The 19,544-nt window shown below is 40.9% G+C and overlaps 1 protein-coding gene across 1 annotated transcript in view; it reads right to left on the reverse strand.

Moving 5' to 3' along the window:
- Positions 1–201: 201 nt before the first annotated feature.
- COLGALT2 (collagen beta(1-O)galactosyltransferase 2) overlaps positions 202–19,544 on the reverse strand; it is a 114,575-nt gene continuing 95,232 nt past the window's right edge. Inside the window, exons 8-12 of the mRNA XM_087438824.1 lie at positions 16,187–16,293; positions 9,646–9,778; positions 8,405–8,532; positions 5,155–5,361; positions 202–3,369 (exon numbers count right to left, since the gene is read on the reverse strand). Coding sequence (XP_087294950.1) covers positions 3,093–3,369; positions 5,155–5,361; positions 8,405–8,532; positions 9,646–9,778; positions 16,187–16,293 — 852 coding nt within the window. The 3' untranslated portion in view covers positions 202–3,092. The remainder of the gene's footprint in view (positions 3,370–5,154; positions 5,362–8,404; positions 8,533–9,645; positions 9,779–16,186; positions 16,294–19,544) is intronic.

Consider the following 19,544-nt stretch of genomic DNA (forward strand, 5'->3'; position numbering starts at 1 on the left):
CATAGGGCCTGCAACAAAGCAGTGCTCACACCTGGTTTTTGAGGTTTGGGGAAGCTTGATCTGAAATTCAAGGGGTCACTGAGGCCAACATGGATTTTTTTTTTTTTTTTGCCACAAGATAAAGCTCTTTGGCCTTGGACAAGCATCTTTTGATGAATGGAGAGACTGACCCATAGCACAAAAATGCAATATGGACCCTCCATCACCACCCATCCACTGGGGACTTCCGTCTTTCTGTAGCCTAGAATCCTTCTCAGCTTACCCACCTCCACCCAGCAGTCTACAATAACTCCCACTGGACAGGAGGGTCAGCGACCAACCTCTCATTTGCCATGGGGATCACGCAGCAGTGATGGTTACCTCTGGCCTCCAACATCCTTGGTCCAGTGCAGATCTGGAAATTCCAGCAGCCCTGGCAACTCATCGGTGTTAGAAGAACCAATGAACAATCATAGCATTGAGCTAATTTTTTTTAATTTTTCACAAAGAGCTCTAGAAGGCAAGTAGTTTATCACTTCCCCACCCTGAAACGACACAGCATGACAGACAGTGTAGGGTGCCGGGATGCTGGCTCTTTATTGTTTTCCAGAGTTCCTGCATCAGGACCCAGTGAACCCTAAAGCAAGGCTTGGGCAGTGTGTCCTCTGCAAATTGTAGATGCTCAGTCCACACTCAGCAGCACCAGCACTGCTGAAGTTGGGGTCGTCTGTCTAGAAGATCCCACCTTGGATCCCAAGATCCAGACACGGATCCAGATGGGGAATCCAGACAAGGTTTAACTTCCAGAGGCAGAGAGCAGGTGCCATGGTCAGAGGCAAAGGCCTCTGACACTGCAAAGGTCAAACGTCTTGACTGAAGACCAGAGGGGAGCCAGGAAGAATAACGAAGTAAGGAAGCCTTGGATTGCTAAAGAGACGACTTTTTAAAGAAATGCTAGGTCCACAGTTCACAATGTTCACAACAAAAGAACACTGCTTAGGATTCTAGACCTCAGCCGGGAGAAGCAATGGCTGGGCTAACAGAGCCAGAACTTTATTCACAGTAGAACAGTCCTAACCTAAAATTCTAGAATTTAAGAACAATGTCTTTTAAGAATGAGAATTCATAACCCCACCAGACCAGCTGACAGGGAAAAAGGAAACAAAATGTTCTCTTTTAAAGAAAACCACACAAAAATCAACTCAGTCTTCCTTTACTCCCAGTACCCCAGTCACCTCCCACCCTATTAAAAAAAAAATCATGAAAGTCACACACACTTGCACACACTTAAATATGCGAACGAGACACAAAATATCCAAGGAAACCTTAGGGATCACCTAAGGATTTTTCACTAGCTCCCGGATGCTCTTTCTGGTTTTCTAGAAAAAAAAAGAGTCAAGCTCTGACAGCTATGTCTAAGCAATAAAAATTGGAGTTGGCTGAGATCCCTTTCCTCAGTCTCCTAGCTTATAAGTCAAGGTAGAAGAATACTAACAATAAGTCAATAAGGAAGGCTGAGGCTGGTGTTCTGTGGAAGGCAAGCTGCCTTGTTCTACAGCCTGGGGCCCTCACCGGTGAGCAACCCCGCCCATGGGCTCTGCTCCACAGCATGAAGCTCAGGTTGTTGGGTCTACAGAGCCTGACATCAAGGACATCGAGGAAGGAGTGTGTGTGGACAGGATGCTGGAGAGGGTATTTCTGGAGGCAAAGTGTTACTGCTTGCGGGCATGAGAACATAAACCTGAAGCAAACCATCATGAGATATCCAAGGATCACAGATTGTGGAGTTGGAAGAGATGATGTCGCCCAACTCTGCATTTCACATAAAATCAATCTGGGAAGAAAGCAGAGAGGTTGTCGGACCAGGATCCTGATTCCAAGAGCTTCCCTGGTTATTGGCCTAAATCAGTTGATCAGTCCACTATTTCTGACCAAGGTCTCTCACCTGAAATGGAGAGTCACTTGTTTCCAGATGGTTAGAATCTCCCACTCAACAGGCCTCCCTGCAAAAGTCAGGCTGGGAAATGCTGGAGAACCGGATTGTTGAACCTGTGTCTACACTGACCACTCCTCAGGGTGCAACGAAGGCTTGAAACATCTGTGTCTCTGCCTTATCCTACAGACATTTCCCCCACATTTTGTAAAATAAATAACTCAAAATAGAATGAAAAACCCAGGCAAGTATAGTTGCTGGCCTGAAAAAGTGCTCTGCCTCTTAACAGTGACTCATAAAACTCACACCTGCACTTCATCCCCAGGCTTGGGGTTGAGGGAGAGTCTGACGTCCTGCAGAGGCAGCGAACCCCCAGGACACCAATTACACACCAGCCCTAACCCCTTATATATTAAATTTATCTTCATAAATAGAGCATCCTAACTCAAGTGACCACAATAAAAAAAGGCCAAAGTTTGAGTTCTTTTTTCCTCAAATATCTATACAAACCCTCAAACAGCTAGTAAACTATATCCACGTGGCAAACTGGACGCCTCTTTATGAGAGCTTCTTGCCACGATAGTCAAAGGCCAAGTCTCAGACAGACCCAAACACCCATCCCTCTTGGATAACAAGGACAAAGATGAAAAGCTCACTTTGCAACAAGGCTCATGACAGAAGGCCTTTAAATAAAAAGCCCAATTAGTTTGATTTTAAATGATTTGATTTTCTCCCAAACTTGTAGATACATAAGTTTTCAAGGTCACATCTATGACATAAAATAGGCCCACTAGACCAATAGATGTGGTCAGCTGGCATGGCTATCTTGCGGACGCATTTATTGATGTGACAGCATGCTGATCACCTATCTCTTAGAAGAGACTCTGAACCATATTATTCAACCTTCATGTGGGAACTAGTATCATCCGAGTAATGAGATGCAGGACTAGGTGTCTGGATTGGAGCTTATCATAATGGTTGCCATAAAGCCTATCTTCTAGCCATCCCAGAAAACGTGGGTTTAGTTTCCCTATTCTCCGCCCCTCTCAAGAATATATTAACTTTGATCAATCGCATTAGACCACTTTGGTTGGATGACTGTGACCACAAAAATAAACCAGAACAAACAGATGAATAGCCCATTAGAAAAACCAAAGGATGATGACCCCCTGTCAAGCCTTCATAGCTCATCCCTCGAAGGCACGGCGTCTACGGAGGTTGGCGGCGGCAGGGCTTCTGTGTTCTTGGCATTGCGGTGGATGCGACCTTGCTTCCGGGACTTCCAGGAATGTGTCCTGTCCCAGTCAGTGGCCACTGTCTCATTGTCCCAAATGGTCGAGGTCTCCGTGTCACTCAGATACCCGGGCTGGCCTGTGTAGTGTGTGGGGTAGATAAGCAAGGGTTCTGCAGAGAAGGCTTTCAAGTCCCTGGATTCGTAATGCTCCTTGTACTCAGCTCTGAAAAGAAGAGGTGTACAGGCGTGAGGGGGCAGGCACTTACAGAACAGGGGAAGAGCCGAGGGGCCCTGCTTGTTAGCTCCTAAATTGTTACAGACTCATTTGATTATTTTTTGAGTTGTATCCTTTGTGGAAAACTTTTGTCTAGAAACACAATAAAGGTTTCTTTAAAAGCTTTCAGATGATCTAAGCAAATACACAAAGAAAAAGGTCAGGGTATTTCTATTGTATTTGGATAGACTAGTTTATCTTTTTTTCTTTTTTTTTTTTTTTTGTGAGGAAGATCAGCCCTGAGCTAATATCCATGCTGATCTTCCTCCACTTTATGTGGGACGCCGCCACAGCATGGCCTAGACAAGCGGTGCCTCGGTGCGCGCTGGGGATCCGAACCTGGGCCGCCAGCAGCGGAGCACGTGCACTTAACTGCTACGCCATGGGGCCAGCCCCTGGATAGACTAGTTTAAAAAAAGAATTTCAAGTCTTACTCTAAAAGTTAAGAATTAAGCTCTGTTGGGCCATAATGATAAATAAATGTGATCACTTTTTAGAAAAATGCCCTGTTCCTGGATTAGTAAATTAGACAGCTGAGATCTGGACGGCAGTGATGGGGCCAATGAAATGGTGTAGGCTTGGAGGCATGCCAACTCCACCATCCAGCCTAGGGTTACGGTTAGGCTTAGGGTTAACTCCAGCTCTCTCTGAATGTAAAGTAGAGGGATAACTTGCCCTCCCTCCCAGGGCTCCTGTACAGCTTATATGAGGTGACATCCGCTTGGCTTCTGGATCAGTGAGTGCACCATAGGTGTTAATTTCCTTTCTGTTAAGGGGTTGACAGTTGACCTCCACGTTTGTGCCAGGACACAGAAAGAAAGTCAGTCTCTGACATGTTGTATAAAAGAGGATGAGGCGCTCCATCTTTACTGAGGACAGGAGACAAAATGAGCAACATGCAGAACAGGAACTCTCAACCACTAAAATGAAGACCATCTAGTGAGGAGGTCACCCAGCAACTGAGAGATGGAGCTGAGGTTAGAACCTGGTCTTCTGCTCCATTAATGAATTTAGGAATCATCACTTGAGTAGATCAATGTGTGGAGTTTGGATTAGGATCTAAAGACACAGAGATGTAAGACTGTTCCTGCCTCAGGGGCTCACAGGTTATTGGGGAGACTGACAGGTAAACCATCAACTGCCACATGCTTTGATAAGTGCTCAATCAGCGTGAACTCCTGGGCTATGGGAACCCTGAGCACTCTGCCTTCCTCCGTGCATACTCCGCTCAGAGGCCATCTCCACTCTCCCTGAGCCTCCAACACATCTCTGTGATCGCAGGTATCACCATATATCACAATGATATTCATGGGGTTGGGTTCCCAATTAGATTGTGAACCACTGCCTGGCCAACAGTACACAAAATGGACTGAGACATGAACTGACAAATTTGAGGTGCTTAAGAAGATGACCTCCACTTTTGAGGTGTAGGAATTTATGGAAGTAAGAAGATCAAAGACAAGGAGAGGACTGAGCAGATTATGTCCAGTTAAACCACACATTGGGTATTAAAGAGGACCCCTATGCAAGACTGACCATTTCTGCCTCACCTTCCTCATCTGTAAAACGGGAGAATCACTCAAGTCAGCCTCTCTAGGTCATGATTATGGAAAGACCATTTAGGAATGCAGTACACCTTTAAAACATATCAAATACTACCCAGAAACTGAGTAGCAGAATTCACGAACAGGCTGTGCCCAAGGACAGGCAGGGTGACTGTTCAGGGTGACTCACACAGGATGTTTGTTGTACATGATGGGCAGAAACTCGTCCACTGGCAGCATCTTCCCAAAGGGATTGGCTCCAACCAGCTTCTGTGCTCCCTCCAGAGAGATGACGTAGCCCAGCGTCCAGTAGGAATAGTCAGCTTCAACCAGATTTAGCACATTGGGCACTGCTTTCTCTGGTTCTTTTACTTGCATCCTCTTCCTACCAATATAACTAAAAGGAAATGGGTGGAGGAAAAAATTCCAATTGGAATATTAGACATCCAAAAGAATGGAGCACAGCTTTGCAGACATTTTTGGAAACTTGGACCAACTGTGTCTTAGATTAAATGCATCACAGCACAAAGAGCATCACATCGCCAACCATGACTGTCATCCGCCATCAATGGGGCTACTTCCCTGCCTCTATTTATCAACATCCCAACTGTTCTTGCCTAGCAGACTGTGTTCAAGCCTGAAAGTTAAGATGCAGAGAGATTAAAAGATCTTTCAGATCATTTCCCAAAGATGGCATGGGATTTCCAGCTGTGTTTACAGAGGTTGGAAGGGGACAAAAAAGGCCAATGTGAGAATCCCGAGTTTGTTGTTTTCAGGTCCCCAGAGTTTCAGCCTTCGATGTTCTCTGCACAGCTCTCCAAATGCTGGTGGTAAATACAGGACAGAAAAGGCTGTGGGAAAGAAACAGTGTGCAGTAAAAGACCTAGGAACCCAAGAGAGGCCCAAGGGAGTTCTTCCTGGGGAGAATGAATGACAACGCCTGCGTGGCTCTCTCCCCCTCACACTCACCTAGCTCTGCCCACACTTCCTCCTGGGCACTCTGTTCCAAGAAAGGCACCCAGGCACATCCTGTCCTCCATGAACAACTTCTGCAACACAAGATGTACCCTAGCTATCCCGGCCTTCTCATGGTCTACTCATGGATCTGTGATCCATTCCTTTTGTCTGGAACCTGTTTGTTTTCCACTTACCCAGAGCAAGTTGAGGAGGTGCCTGCTTCCTTCCTGCCAGGTAAAGCCATTTCCTCTATTTTGCCCTAAAACTATCTCTTCAACATTCAAGGGATTCCTCTTATCAAAGCATCCCAGGATTCGTAGAACAATTCTCTGTTCACCTTCAGTTCTTCTGAGGACATCAAACGTGTATCCTCTCAGCCACTGTCTCTCAGACTAGAATCTGAATTTCTCTCATGTATCCTCAAGTGGTAGAGAAACTCCTATTTGGCCTATGACTTGTGGCTAGAGTGACAGTGGAATGAAGTTTGCACTCAATTTATTAATTTGACATAATTTAACTTAAATTTTAAAATTGAAGTTGTGTAAAATATTTTTCCTGTTAAAATTTATTGTTTTGGTAGGACTACAGTTTACTTCAGCAGTTGAAAATTTAGCATCTGGATTGAGATGTTGTAACACACTGGATTTTGAAGACGATACGAAAAAAGAATGTAGACTATCTCATTAATAGTTTTTAAATACTGATTACATGTTAAAATAATAATATTTGGCTATGTTGGGTTAAATAAAACATATTTTTAAAGTTAATTTCAAGTAATTTATTTTTATTTTTTTAATGTGATTACTAGACAATTTTAAATGATATGCGTGATTCATGTTATATTTCTATTGGACAGCATTGCCCTAGATGATTCCAATGGCTTGTTCTAGATTCTTCCCATTTACTATTTCCTTTTTCTGGAGAAATTTAATACAGTAGCCATGGATAGCTTATCAGCTTTCATGTTTTGAGTCTAAGTAACACTTGTTTCTTATTCATTTTAGAAAGTGAGAGGTGAAAAATTTGAGACCACTATAATTCTTTAAGATTATATAATAGATTTCAATGGAATATTTTGACTTGATCAGTCTGTGAAATTTAGAAAACATCTTTTTTCCCCTGTATCCTTATCAGGACAATCATTCTTCTGTCTTGAATCTGTTAGTACTTTGTCCCGTGAAATGCACCAACCAAACTACAAGCAGACAGAGACATAGGCCACTTCTAACCCACAGGCTCCCTGAGTCGAGTCCTCTGTGGTTCCGAGGCTTAAGCGAAAGTTGCCTTTGCACATGTCATGTGAGCATAAAATAGCTTCCAAGCTCTATGCCTGTGAGGCTTAACCACACGCCGCAGAGCCACAGATTCAGAGAGGCAGAGGTTCGGAGACTTCTGGAGGATTATAGAAACAATGATGTTCAGGTACTGTACAGAATCTAATCACATGACTGACATCTATCTGACAAGGAGCCAGTGCTTATATTACATTCATTATTCCTATTTCTCTTTTTATTACATAGTACTGATATCTGGGTCCATTTCCCAGGGGTTAGTTGAGCCATTACTAGGTTTCTTTTGAGCTCAGGAGGTACATTTCTGAGAGAATAAGTATCCCACCTGGACCAGGAGGTAAGGTCCCCTCCGAGGAGGGGAGGAGTGGGGGCAGCTTGTCTGCTGCAGCTGCCCCAAAGGAACAGGCTCTGATTTGATGGAAGTGCCTTTGACACACAGCTGGGGAGGAGCATAAGGCTTGGGAACTTTAGCCCCACTGAAGAGAAGTAAAAAGTGTCTTTTTGGTTTAAAAAGAAAATGAGAGAAAAAGGGAGAGGGAGAAAGCAACAGAGAGACTGGGAGAGAGAGAACTCAATTCCCAGAGGCAGCAGACAAGCGGCATTAACTAAATGTCAGTGCAGAGCCAGCGCTCCCTTGGCGAGCCTGGTTCTCCTGCGACAGCCTCTGACCCCCACACCAAACCAGCTGTGTTCTCCCTGTTTGCACAGCTTCTCTTCCCAACCGAGGAGCTCTCCCACTGACCTTCCAACCTCCCACACCATCAGGGCCTGCAGAGGGAACCTGCTCTCCTGGGAGCTGAGGCTCAAGTGTGACACAGGACTCTTGCCCTGGAATAAATGACACCTCCTCTCTCTTCACGCCCCCTCCATGTACCATGTTGCTTCATGGGTGGGATTTCTACTGTGCTCCTAAGTGAGTGCTCAGTCTGAAGGCCCCTGATCTACAGGCAGTCTCCAGGTGTCATACAGAACCTCCCATAGTTTCTTTCTCACACTGCAGAGTATATAGATGCAAACCCCAGTGGCTATCCTCTACTCACTTTTTGTTTCTGGGAACATTTATGGAGAGAAAACCAGGTAAATGGAAGTTTGAGCTGTATCTCCTACCAGCTGGGGAGGTGGGGCTTGCTGCCCCTTGGGAAGGACTGAGTGCCTCTCAGCACTCTCTGATAAGCCTGTCTTGTCACTCACATCAGTTCCCAATCCAGCTGAGCCCGGTCAATGTCATCCATCAGCTTCATCAACTTCTTCTTAAACTGATGTTCAAAACGCACATCATCCTCAATAACAAGAGTCTTCTCCAGCTCTCGGTCAATTACCTGTGAAGGTCATCAGTGGGAAGACACCCTATGAAAAGTTCTATAGCTATTTTTTATTCGATAAGTAAGTATTAAAAAGTCAAGGGTAAACCAGCACAATATATCACAGCTCATAACTGGAATCTAAGCAAATGCCCATCAACAGTGGAATGGATAAATAAACTGTGGTATATTTACAGCAATGAGAATGTATGATCTACAATTAAACGCAATGGTATAGATGAATCTCATAAATATAATGTTGAGAGACTGGACATACCATATGGTTCCGTTCATATAAAAAAAAGTACAAAAGTAGACAAAACTATGCTGTGCTGTTAGAAGTCAGGATGGTGATTACCCTTGGGGACTGGTGACTAGAAGGAAATACAGACGGGGTGCTTCTAGGGTGCTGGTAACCAGTTTCTTGACGTGGGTGCTGGTTAACACGGGTGTATTGTTCAGTTTGTGAAACTTCATTGGCCCGTATTTTATGATTTACATACTTTTATACATATCTATTACATTTCATTTAAAGTTGAAAGAAAAAAACGATAGGCATAGGCTGGATCATTCAAAGAGAAAGGGCATTCAAGGGGCCCTCCTTAGGGACTTTCTCTTTTCTTGTGGGAACTGACCCTTAATCAAGAACCCCACACTCCAATACCACCCCCATTAATATCTGATCTGTAAGACATGGGTTCAAGTCCTGGCTCTACCACTTCTCGCCTGGACAAGATATTTAGCTATTTCCTCTTGGGTAAAATGGCCCCATCCCTCCTGACCCACCTCATATGACTTCTGTGTGACTTCTTGTATGAAATCAGTTAACAAGTGATGATATGCTAGATGCATACAAGGCATTCCTACTAAGGATGTGAAGGCATCAAGAGGAGTGTAGCCCCCAGAACACGAGTATCTTCCCCTTATCCTTACCCCAAGTAGCATCAAGGCTATCCCTCCTCGTGTGTGGCTGGCCTTGTGTCAGAGGGAGACAGCAGGCAACAGCAACTTCCAAGCATACTTCTAGAACAGTTATGGGTTCACTTTGTACTGGGCCCTAATTCACCAACAAAGTCCCCCTCTCCTTCCTCCTCATTACAAAACTGCACATCTAAATACAGCATTATTTACCTCTTTCCAGACAGAGTGGTGACTAAGAAAGCAGCCGATTTCACCTCTGGTTAGAGGCCTGGAGGAGTAGGGATCTCGATACCCAGGCAGCATTTCAATATTCAGGGCCTTCAGCTGGCTTGTGTTGAGTGCCCTGCACGACAGAGAACAACAAGTTGAGACGTCCCCACCACAGAAGCCAGAAAGAGAGAGTTCTGCCTACTCCCCAGAGCCTTTCTGCACACTGAGAAAGACTGCTCCGCTTTCCCACCATTCCTTAGGAGTTCTGCAGCATTAATGTGGCACGGTAGCATTACGAGCTTGGTGAAGACAAGAGGGTGTCATATTTTGTGTATCCCTCACAATGCCCAACATAGATCTAAGTACCATCAGTTTTTTGACAATTTTGAAAAAGTATTTTCCTAATGAAGGAAAGTGGTTAATAGGAGCATTAAATACTGGAAGGGATGAGGACAGGAAGGAATGAGGAGAGGAATTGTGTGCATGCATTTCATTCCTTTGGACCTAAAATTTAAAAAAAAAGGTTAAAAATAGCAGAGAGAATCTTATAAGCAGCAAGAGAGAAGTGACTCACCACATACAAAGTATTCTCCATAAGATTAATAGCTGATTCTCATCAGAAACTATGGAGGCCAGAAGGCACGAGGTTGATGTATTCAAAGTGCTGACTGAAAAAGACTCAACCAAGAATTCTATATCTAGTCAAACTATCCTTCAGAAATGAAGAAGAAATTAAGATATTCCCAGACAAATAAAAACTGAGAGAGAGTTTGTCATTAGCAGATCTGCTCTATAAGAAATACTAAGGGGATGAGTCCTCAGGCTGACATGAAAGGAAACTAGAGGCTTAAATCCACATAAAGAAATAAAAAGCAATGCTAAATGTAACTGCATAGGTAAGTACAAATGACAGTATCAATGGTTTTTTGTTTATAATTCTTTTTTCTCTTATCTCACTTAAACTATAGCTGCATAAAGCAATAATTGTAAGTCTATATTAAAGGGCATATAATGTATAAGAAGTAATTTGTGTGACAACAATAGAACAAAGGAAAGGGAAAGGAACTAAGCTATATAGCAGCAAGGTTTTTGTATACTATGGAAATTAAGTTGGTATTTTTTTAATTGAGATGTAATTGACATATAACATTATATTAGTATCAGATGTACAACATAATGATTTGATATTTGTATATATTGTGAGATGACAACCACAGTAAGTCTAGTTAACATCCATCACCACACATAGTTACAAAATTTTTTTCTAGTGATGAGAAATTTTAAGATCTATTCTCTTAGCAACTTTCAAATATGCAATACAGTATAGTCACCATGCTGTACATTACATCCCCATGACTTATTTCTTTTATAACTGGAAGTTGTACCTTTTGAGCCCCTTCACTCATTTCCCCTACCCTGCACCCCCCGCCTCTGGCAACCACCAATCTGTTCTTTGTATCTATAAATTCAGTTCTTTTTTTCTTTAGATTCCACATCTAAGTGAGATCATACGGTATTTGTCCTTCTCTGTCTGACTTATTTCACTTAGCATAATGCCTTCAAGGTCCATCCATGTTGTCACAAATGGCAAGATTTCCTTCTTTTTACGGCTGAATAATATTCCATTGAATATATATATACCACACTTTCTTTATCCATTCATACATCAATGGATACTGTGTTGCTTCCATGTCTTGGCTATTGTAAATAATGCTGCAATGAACATGAGGGTGCATATATCTTTTTGAGTTAGTTTTTTCGTTTCCTTTGGATAAAAACCCAAAAGTGGAATTGCTGGATCATACGGTAGTTCTATTTTTAATTTTTAGAGGAAGCTTCATTTGTTTTCCTAGTGGCTACACCAATTTACATTCCCACCAACAGTATACAAGGATCCCCTTTTCTCCACATATTTGCCAATACTTGTTATTTCTTGTTTCTTTGATAATAACCATTCTAATAGGGGTGAAGCGATACCTTATTGTAGTTTTGATTTGCATATTCCCTGATGATTAGTGATGTTGAGCACCTTTTCATGTACCTTTTGGCCATCTGTGTGTCTTCTTTGGAAAAATGTCTGTTCCGATTCTGTGCCCATTTTTTAATAGAATTGTTTGTTGTTTTGCTATTGAGTTGTACAAGTTCTTTATATATTTTGGAAATTAACCCCTTTTCAGATATATGATTTGCGAATATTTTCTCCCATTCAGTAAGTTGTCTTTTCATTTTGTTGATAATTTCCTTTGCTGTGCATAAGCTTTTTAGTTTGATGCAGTCCCACTTGTTTATTTTTGCTTTTATTAACTTTGCTTTTGGTGTCAAATCCAAAAAATCATCACCAAGACCAACGTCAAGAAGCTTACTGCCTATGTTTTCTTCTAGGAAGTTAGTATTAATATGAACTAGACTGCTATAAATTAGGATGCCAATTGTAATCTCCAAGACAATCACTGAGAAAATATCAAAAAAAATAGTAAAATAAGCAACAAAGGAATTAAAATGATAGAGTAGAAAATATCTTTTTAACTCAAAAGGGCAATAATAGAGGAATAGAGAAACAAAAAAATGTAAGACATAGAAAACAGCAGACATAAATCCTACCCTATCAGTATTTATTAAATGTGAATGGATTAAACCCTGCAATCAAAGGCAGAACTTAGCAGAATGAATTTTTAGAAACATGATCCAACTATGTGCTGTCTACAAGAAACAGACTCTGGATTCAAAGACATGAATAGGTTTAAAATAAAAAGATGGAAAAAAGATATACCATGTCAACAGCAACAATGAGAGAGCTGAAGGAGCTATACCAATATCAGACAAAATAAACTTTTAGACAAAATTTGTTACTAGAGACAAAGAAGAACATTTTATAATGATAAAAGCATCAATGCATTAGGAAGACATAACAATTATAAATATATGTGCACCTTACAACAGAGCAAAAACTGACAAAACTGAAAGGAGAAATAGACAATTCAACAATAACAGTGGGAGACTTCAATACCCTACTTTCAATAATGGATAGAACAACTAGGCAGGAGAACAATAAGGAAATAAAAGACTTGAACAACACTACCAACTTGACCTAACAGATATCTATAGAACACACCATGCAACAGCAGCAAAATATGTGTTCTTCTCAAGTGCTCATGCAACATTGTCTGAGAAAGACCATATATTAGACCATAACAACCATATAGACCATAAATCAAGGCTCCGTACATTTAAAAGGATTGAAATCATACAAGGTATGTTCTCCAACCACAATGGAATGAAATTAAAAATCAATAACAATAGGAAATTTGGAAAATTTACAAATATGTGAAATTAAACAACACACTCCCAAAGTAGCCAATGAGTCAAAGAAGAAATGACAAAGGAAATGAGAAAAAATATTTTGAGATGAAAACACAGCATACCAAAACTTACAGGATGCATCTAGTGCAGCACTTAGGTGGCTAGTTATAACCATAAATGCCTGTATTAAAAAAGAATATCTCTAATAAATAATCTTATCTTCCATTTTAAGAAACTACAAAACGAAGAGCAAACTAAACCTAAAGCAAGCACAAGGAAGAAAATAATAAAGACTGTAGTGGAAATAAATGAAATAGAGAATAGAAAAACAATAGAGAAAAGCAACCAAACCAAAAGTTGGTTCTTTGAAAAGATCAACAAGATTGATCAGAAAAAGCATCTGACAAAATCCAACTGCATGTGAATGGAATGTTTATATTTCCCCCAAGTTCATATGTTGATGGTGTGAGGAACAGGGGCCTTAGGTTACGAGGGTGGAACCCTCATAAATGAGATTATTGCTCTTATAAGAAGAGACATGAGAGAGCTTGCTTCTTCTCTCCTCTCTCTACTCTCTGCTATATGAGGGCACAGCAAGAAGAGAGCCATCCAAAAATCAGGAAGAGGTCTCTCACTAGAATCCAGCCACACTGGCACCCTGCTCTCAGACTTCCCAGCCTCTAGAACTGAGAGAAATAAATGTTTGTTGTTTAAGCCACCTGGTCTATGGTAATCTGTTATAACAGCCCAAACTGACAAAGTCACCAACACCCTTTCATGATAAAAACACTCGACCAAATAAGAATAAAAGAGAACCTCCTCAACCCAATAAAGACCATCTGTGAAAATCCTACGGCTAATATTATACTTAATGGGGAAAGACTGAATGCTTCCCTCTAATATTAGGAACAAGACAAGGATATCCACTCTTACCACTTCTATTCAACATTGTACTTGAGGATATAGCCAGGGTAATTAGGCAAGCAAAATAAATAAATGATATTCACACTGAAAAAGAGGAAGTAACACTATTTGCATTTGCAGATGACATAGTCTTGTATATAGAAAATCTTAAGGAACACACACACACTACTAGAACTGATAAATGAGTTCAGCAAGTTTACAGGGTACAAGATCAATATACAAAAATCAACTGTATTTCTATACACTTAACAATGAGCAATCTAAAAATGAAATTAGGGAAACAACTCTATTTACCATAGCATCAAAAAGAGTAAAATACTTAGGAATAAATTTAGCAAAATAAATGTAAGACTTGTACACTGAAAACTATAAAAGATTATTCAAAGAATTAAGGAAGATCTAAATAAACAGAAAGATATCCCATGATAGTGAATCAGAAGACTTCATATTGTTAAGATAGAAATACTCCCCCCAACTGATCAACAGATTCAATGCAATTCCTATCAAAATCCCAGCTGTCCTTTTTTTGTGGAAAATGAAAAGCTGATGCTAAAATTCATATGGAAATGCAAGCGACCTAGAATAGCCTAAATAATCTTGAAAAAGAATAACAAAGTTGAAGGGCTTACACTTCCTTACATACAAAGCTACAGTTATCAAGACAGTGTGGTATTGGAATGAGGACTGACATATGTCAGTGGAATTGAGAACCAAGAGTCCAGAAATAAATCCTTACATTTATGGTCAACAGATTTTTGACAAGGGTGCCAAGACAATTCAATGGGGGAAAGAATAGTCTTCTTAACAAACAGTGCAGGGATAACTAGATAACCATGTGCAAAAGAATGAATTTGGACCCTACCTCACACTATATAAAAAAACTAACTCAAAACGGATCAAAGATCTAATGTGTAAGAGATATATATGAGATAAAACTATAAAACTCTTAGAAGAAAACTTAGAAATAATCTTCATGGCTTTGATTTGGCAATGGATTCTTAGATATGACACTAAAAGCACAAGCAACAATAAAAATCTAAACTGGACTTCATCAAAATTAAAAACTTTTGTGTTTTAATGGAAACCATGGTGAAAGTGAAAAGACAATCCACACAATGGGAGAAAATATTTGCAAATTATATATCTGATAAAAGACTTGTATCCAGAATATATAAAGAACTCTCACCACTCAACTACTTTCCCCTGGTCCATGTGGCCTATGAACGGGATTGGGGCTCTTGGGAATATTTGAAGCAGTGGTTTCCAAACTCCAGTGCACCCAAGAATAGGGCTGCCAGATTTAGCAAGTAAAACACAGAATGTTCAGCCAAATTTAAATTTTAGATAAACAGTGAATAATTGTTAGTATAAGTAAGCCCCATGCAATGTGTAGGACAAATTTAACTGGGGGTCCTGTATTTTATGTGGCAACCTGACCCAAGAATCACCTTGAGGCTTTTTAAATGCAGATTCTCGGCCCCAGCCCTAGAGATCATGATTCAGGAGCTCTGGGATGGGACTCAGGAAGCTGCCCTCTTAACCAGCCCCTGGGCACTCTGACATGGGTATCCAGGCCACACTTTGAGAAACATTGATGAGATTCTCTAAAGGAATCATAAGAACTTCCACACCAGCTTCTAGCCATACTCCTTAGAGCCATTCATATTCTCAACTAACACATAACATGGAACTGCAGGTTTTGTAAAACTTTATGCCTTGAAATAGAGTGTCAAATAAAAGGGCAAAGCAAAACAAAACAAGAACAACAGCAATAACAAAAACCCTTGAAAGAATCCAACCAGGTACCCTGTGTGACTTTCCTGCCATATTCCCGGGAAAAGCAATCAGCCCAGGCAGACCATGGCCAGCATCTTATACAACAGAATACACAGACCGTCATGCATTTTTTCCATCTATTTTCTTCAGGTTGCCCAAGTTTAGACACTTTGCTCTAAATCAGGCTCTGAATGCTACTCTGTACACATTCTTTCCAACACACTACAGAAAGCTGGAAACCACCATAACCACTGTGAGAACTCCCAGAGACAGGGGAAAATCACTTCCAGTGTGAGCCTTATAATGAAGACCAGAGATCACTGGATGACGAGTGGATTTCGGGCCTGCTCTACGTGGTGAAATTAACTTGTATGCTACTATAAGTCATAAAGTTTCTCCCAAAATAAGTACAAGTAGCCATTGTAAAAACATGTCTATCTTCCAATGACTGCAGATTCCTCCCACCCAGGACTAATCCTCAGAGAGGGCACATCCCCACTCCAACCACATCTTCAAGGGGTCAAGGAAAAACCCAACTCACTTTCCATCCACAGCCTCGACAATCTTGACCTCAATCTCCTGCTCGTACAGGGTGCGTAACATCCGGTCCCGTCTGTCCTTTCTGCGCTTGAGGTTTATCATGAAAATCTAACGCAGGAAGAAAAAAGGAAAAAAAACACAGATGATTCAAGTCTTATTTTAGGCTGTTTGAAAAGTTAAGTAAATGTAAGGACCCAAGTTTTAGTTGGAATAAGGAGTGGAAAAGATAGGGAAAACTGTGGTGAAGATTTGTTTATATTTCATATCAGGCCGAATGATATTCATCCAAACAGAATTAGTTTCAAAACTGAGCCATTTGCAGTGACTTAACTCTCTCTTTGTTTCTCTGATGCTTGTTGATGGACGTGTTTGCCCTGCTCTTGAGATAGAAAAGTTCAAAAAGTTACCCTTCAAGAGGCCAAAGGTGAATTAAACCTCAAACATATGAGACTAAGGGGTAGGAGGCAGTTTGGCAAGTGGTTAGATTTATCAGCAGACCTAAGTTTATGTCCTGACTGTTATTTACTAAGTGTTTGCCTTTGACCAGTTCCTATGCCTCAGTTTCCTCATCTGTAAAACTGGGATAAGACTGGGCCTATCTCATGGGTACCAAATATTAGCTGTTACTATAATTTATAGCCATTGTAGATAAATTTAAAGTCATTTAAAGAATAAGAAAAATCTAGTCTTAACACATTCCTTTATTTTCAAAGGTTCCAAATTGAATTATCAGGGTCTCAATTTTAGTACTTCTTTGCCAGAATTCTTCAACTCCCTTAGAGACAATGGAATTTTTCTGAAAGAAGTAAAGAGAAGGGGCCCTGTCCTTGGGGGTAGCCCTTTGAGGAAGGGAGAAATGGAAAGGCACAATTTCCACATCATGTGGATCTGAACGAAACCCTACCAAAAATGTGCATTCAGATTTCTCCCCATGAGGGCTGGGTCCATCTGCAGTCCCTCACCTCATCCCCTAAATTCCTGATGGCTGCACTAAACACATACATATCACGAGGCCACTACGGTGAGTTATAGATAATGACGCTGTCCTGACTATTCCCAGATTTAAGGGGACCCAGAAGTACCTAAAGCCTCATGAATGCTATTACAGGTAAATACGTGTTTTAATAAGGTCCTTTTGCTACGAGCAATAATAAACTCACTTTGAACATGAAACTAGTTTTCCAAGAGAGGGAGACTTCAGCTGCCAGCAAGAAATGTTGATGACACATAGATGGAAAAGGAGAAACCTACAGGAATAAGTCGGATGACGTTGGCTTCATCCTGACGTACCACCTAGATGACTTTGAGGAAGACACAATGTTTCAGGGTCCGGTTATCTCGTTTGTAAAAAGAGGAGTTGAACAACCTCATCTCTCAAGTCCAGTACAGATTAAAACATCTATGCTATGTGGTTTAGCATTAAGTTTGCTTCACGCTCTGTCCAGAATAAAGAAACTATGTCTTATAACCAGCCTGGAGTTTAGACTTTACTGGGGACTAAGTTTTGGTTCGCATGGTCATTCTGAATGTAATCATCAATATTTTATATGTTTTACTGGATCAAAAGCTACACTAACTAAAATTTCAACCCTTCCTTAAAAAATATTTTCACTTTATAATATCCACTTTATAAATATCCATTTATAAAGCTCTGGGCAAAGAAACTGATGGGGGAGCAAGAAGTCCTCTTTGAAGAAACCATCCAACTGATTTAGGGCAAAGTGGATTAGGTGCATCATGATTTCATTACCTCCTTTTTTTACCTAACTGGGTAATTATTTTTTTTTTAAACATAATTTCTGTGGTGACTCTATTTGCACTGTCACTTGGGACTTTATAACTTACTGGGATGTGGCTTTTTACACTTCATTTTTTTCGTGTTTAGAATCCTACTGTGATGGGCCATGTTTCATGCCCAAATTTTATAGATCTGGAAAGGAAAGGGCATTTCCTCATGTGGACACATGGAGCTACCTGAGGTCACTCCAGGAGAGCAAAAACAAAACAAAACAAAAAATTAACAGAAATACAACAAAAAAATTCCCCTCAAAGCAGAGACCTCTGAGAAGACTTTAGTAAATAATAACCCAGTCCCAGTTCCTGCCAGGACAAGTGCAATAAAAACTGTAGCCATGAAGGAAAACACAGATGGCTTGCTCATACTTGGTGAATAGTATACAGAGAAAGAACCACACAGCCAATGCAGCCCAGACACTACCACCAAGGTCACAGAGTACTGGGAAGGTTGAAAAGGCCTCCGAAAATCGTTTTTTCCACCATCCTATCTCTGTTTCAGACAGAGAGATGATTATCCAGGCTCAGAGGAGTAGAGTCCCTTTCCCTGCGTCACTTCCTAGAGTTGGCATTTTCCAGAAGGCTTCTAGGTGTGACCCAGTCCTTACTCACATCCAAACGGAAGACCAGAGCTAGAAGATTCTGGCTTTGTCCCATTTTATTTGCTTTGGTGTGGTCCTCATAGAAACATGTTTATAGAAGGAAAAATGAATACATGTAAAGACACTTGGGTTCTTGTGTCTAGAGAACTGAGAGTTGATGAGAGCTGCAGAGAAAGGAAAGCTACAGTCATACATGGAAGCTGGTCCAGTGCATGGAGTGGGCCAATCTTACCTGCAGCCTTGATCATTTTTAAAAACGATTTACACTTTAGTCTAATCCCTCTCTACCACATTTAAAATCATCTTTTCTCATTCTGCCCTCTCTGGAAATAGCTTAACAGTTACTAACTCTTTTCCATTTAATAGTCATGAAATACTCCTTCCCATTCCTGAAGTCCAGCTCCAAATCAATTTTACAGAAGAAATCCCAATTCCCAGTCCCAGCAGCTCGTTAAGATGGCCGTACTTTCGGGACATGTATTATACGGTACAGGGCAATAGACAAGGCATTTTCTTTCAATGCAGCAATGGCAGTGAGCACAGGGCACAAACCTTGGTCTATGACATATACAGAATCCATGGAAAAAATCTATTTCAGTTTGTGGATTCCTGAGGCACTGTCCCGGCCTCTAGACCACCCAACTCCTGAGTACTGATCAGCAGCTACATGACATTGAGGGACTCATGAAGTATTCAGTGACCTGGAATCACAATTCTGGCCCTGCCAAGTATCTGTTGTGTATATTACTGAGAGGCATCTCTTTATATTTCTGCTTCATTCTTTATACTACTGAAACTTAATAATGTATATGGCCCTCAGAGAGCTATTATGAAGTTCTTGCCTACTGAAAGGCAGAATTTTAGAATAGGTTTCTTTCTTCTCCTCTTTGTCTTCTCAAACCTGCCCTCCAACCTTTTTCCACGGAAAAAAAGCAGAGAGAAAACAAAGCACAGAGTGTTCCG

This window comes from Ceratotherium simum, chromosome 2 (genome assembly GCF_057802395.1).
Source record: "Ceratotherium simum simum isolate JZ-2026a chromosome 2, ASM5780239v1, whole genome shotgun sequence".
NCBI classification, from domain to species: domain Eukaryota; kingdom Metazoa; phylum Chordata; class Mammalia; order Perissodactyla; family Rhinocerotidae; genus Ceratotherium; species Ceratotherium simum.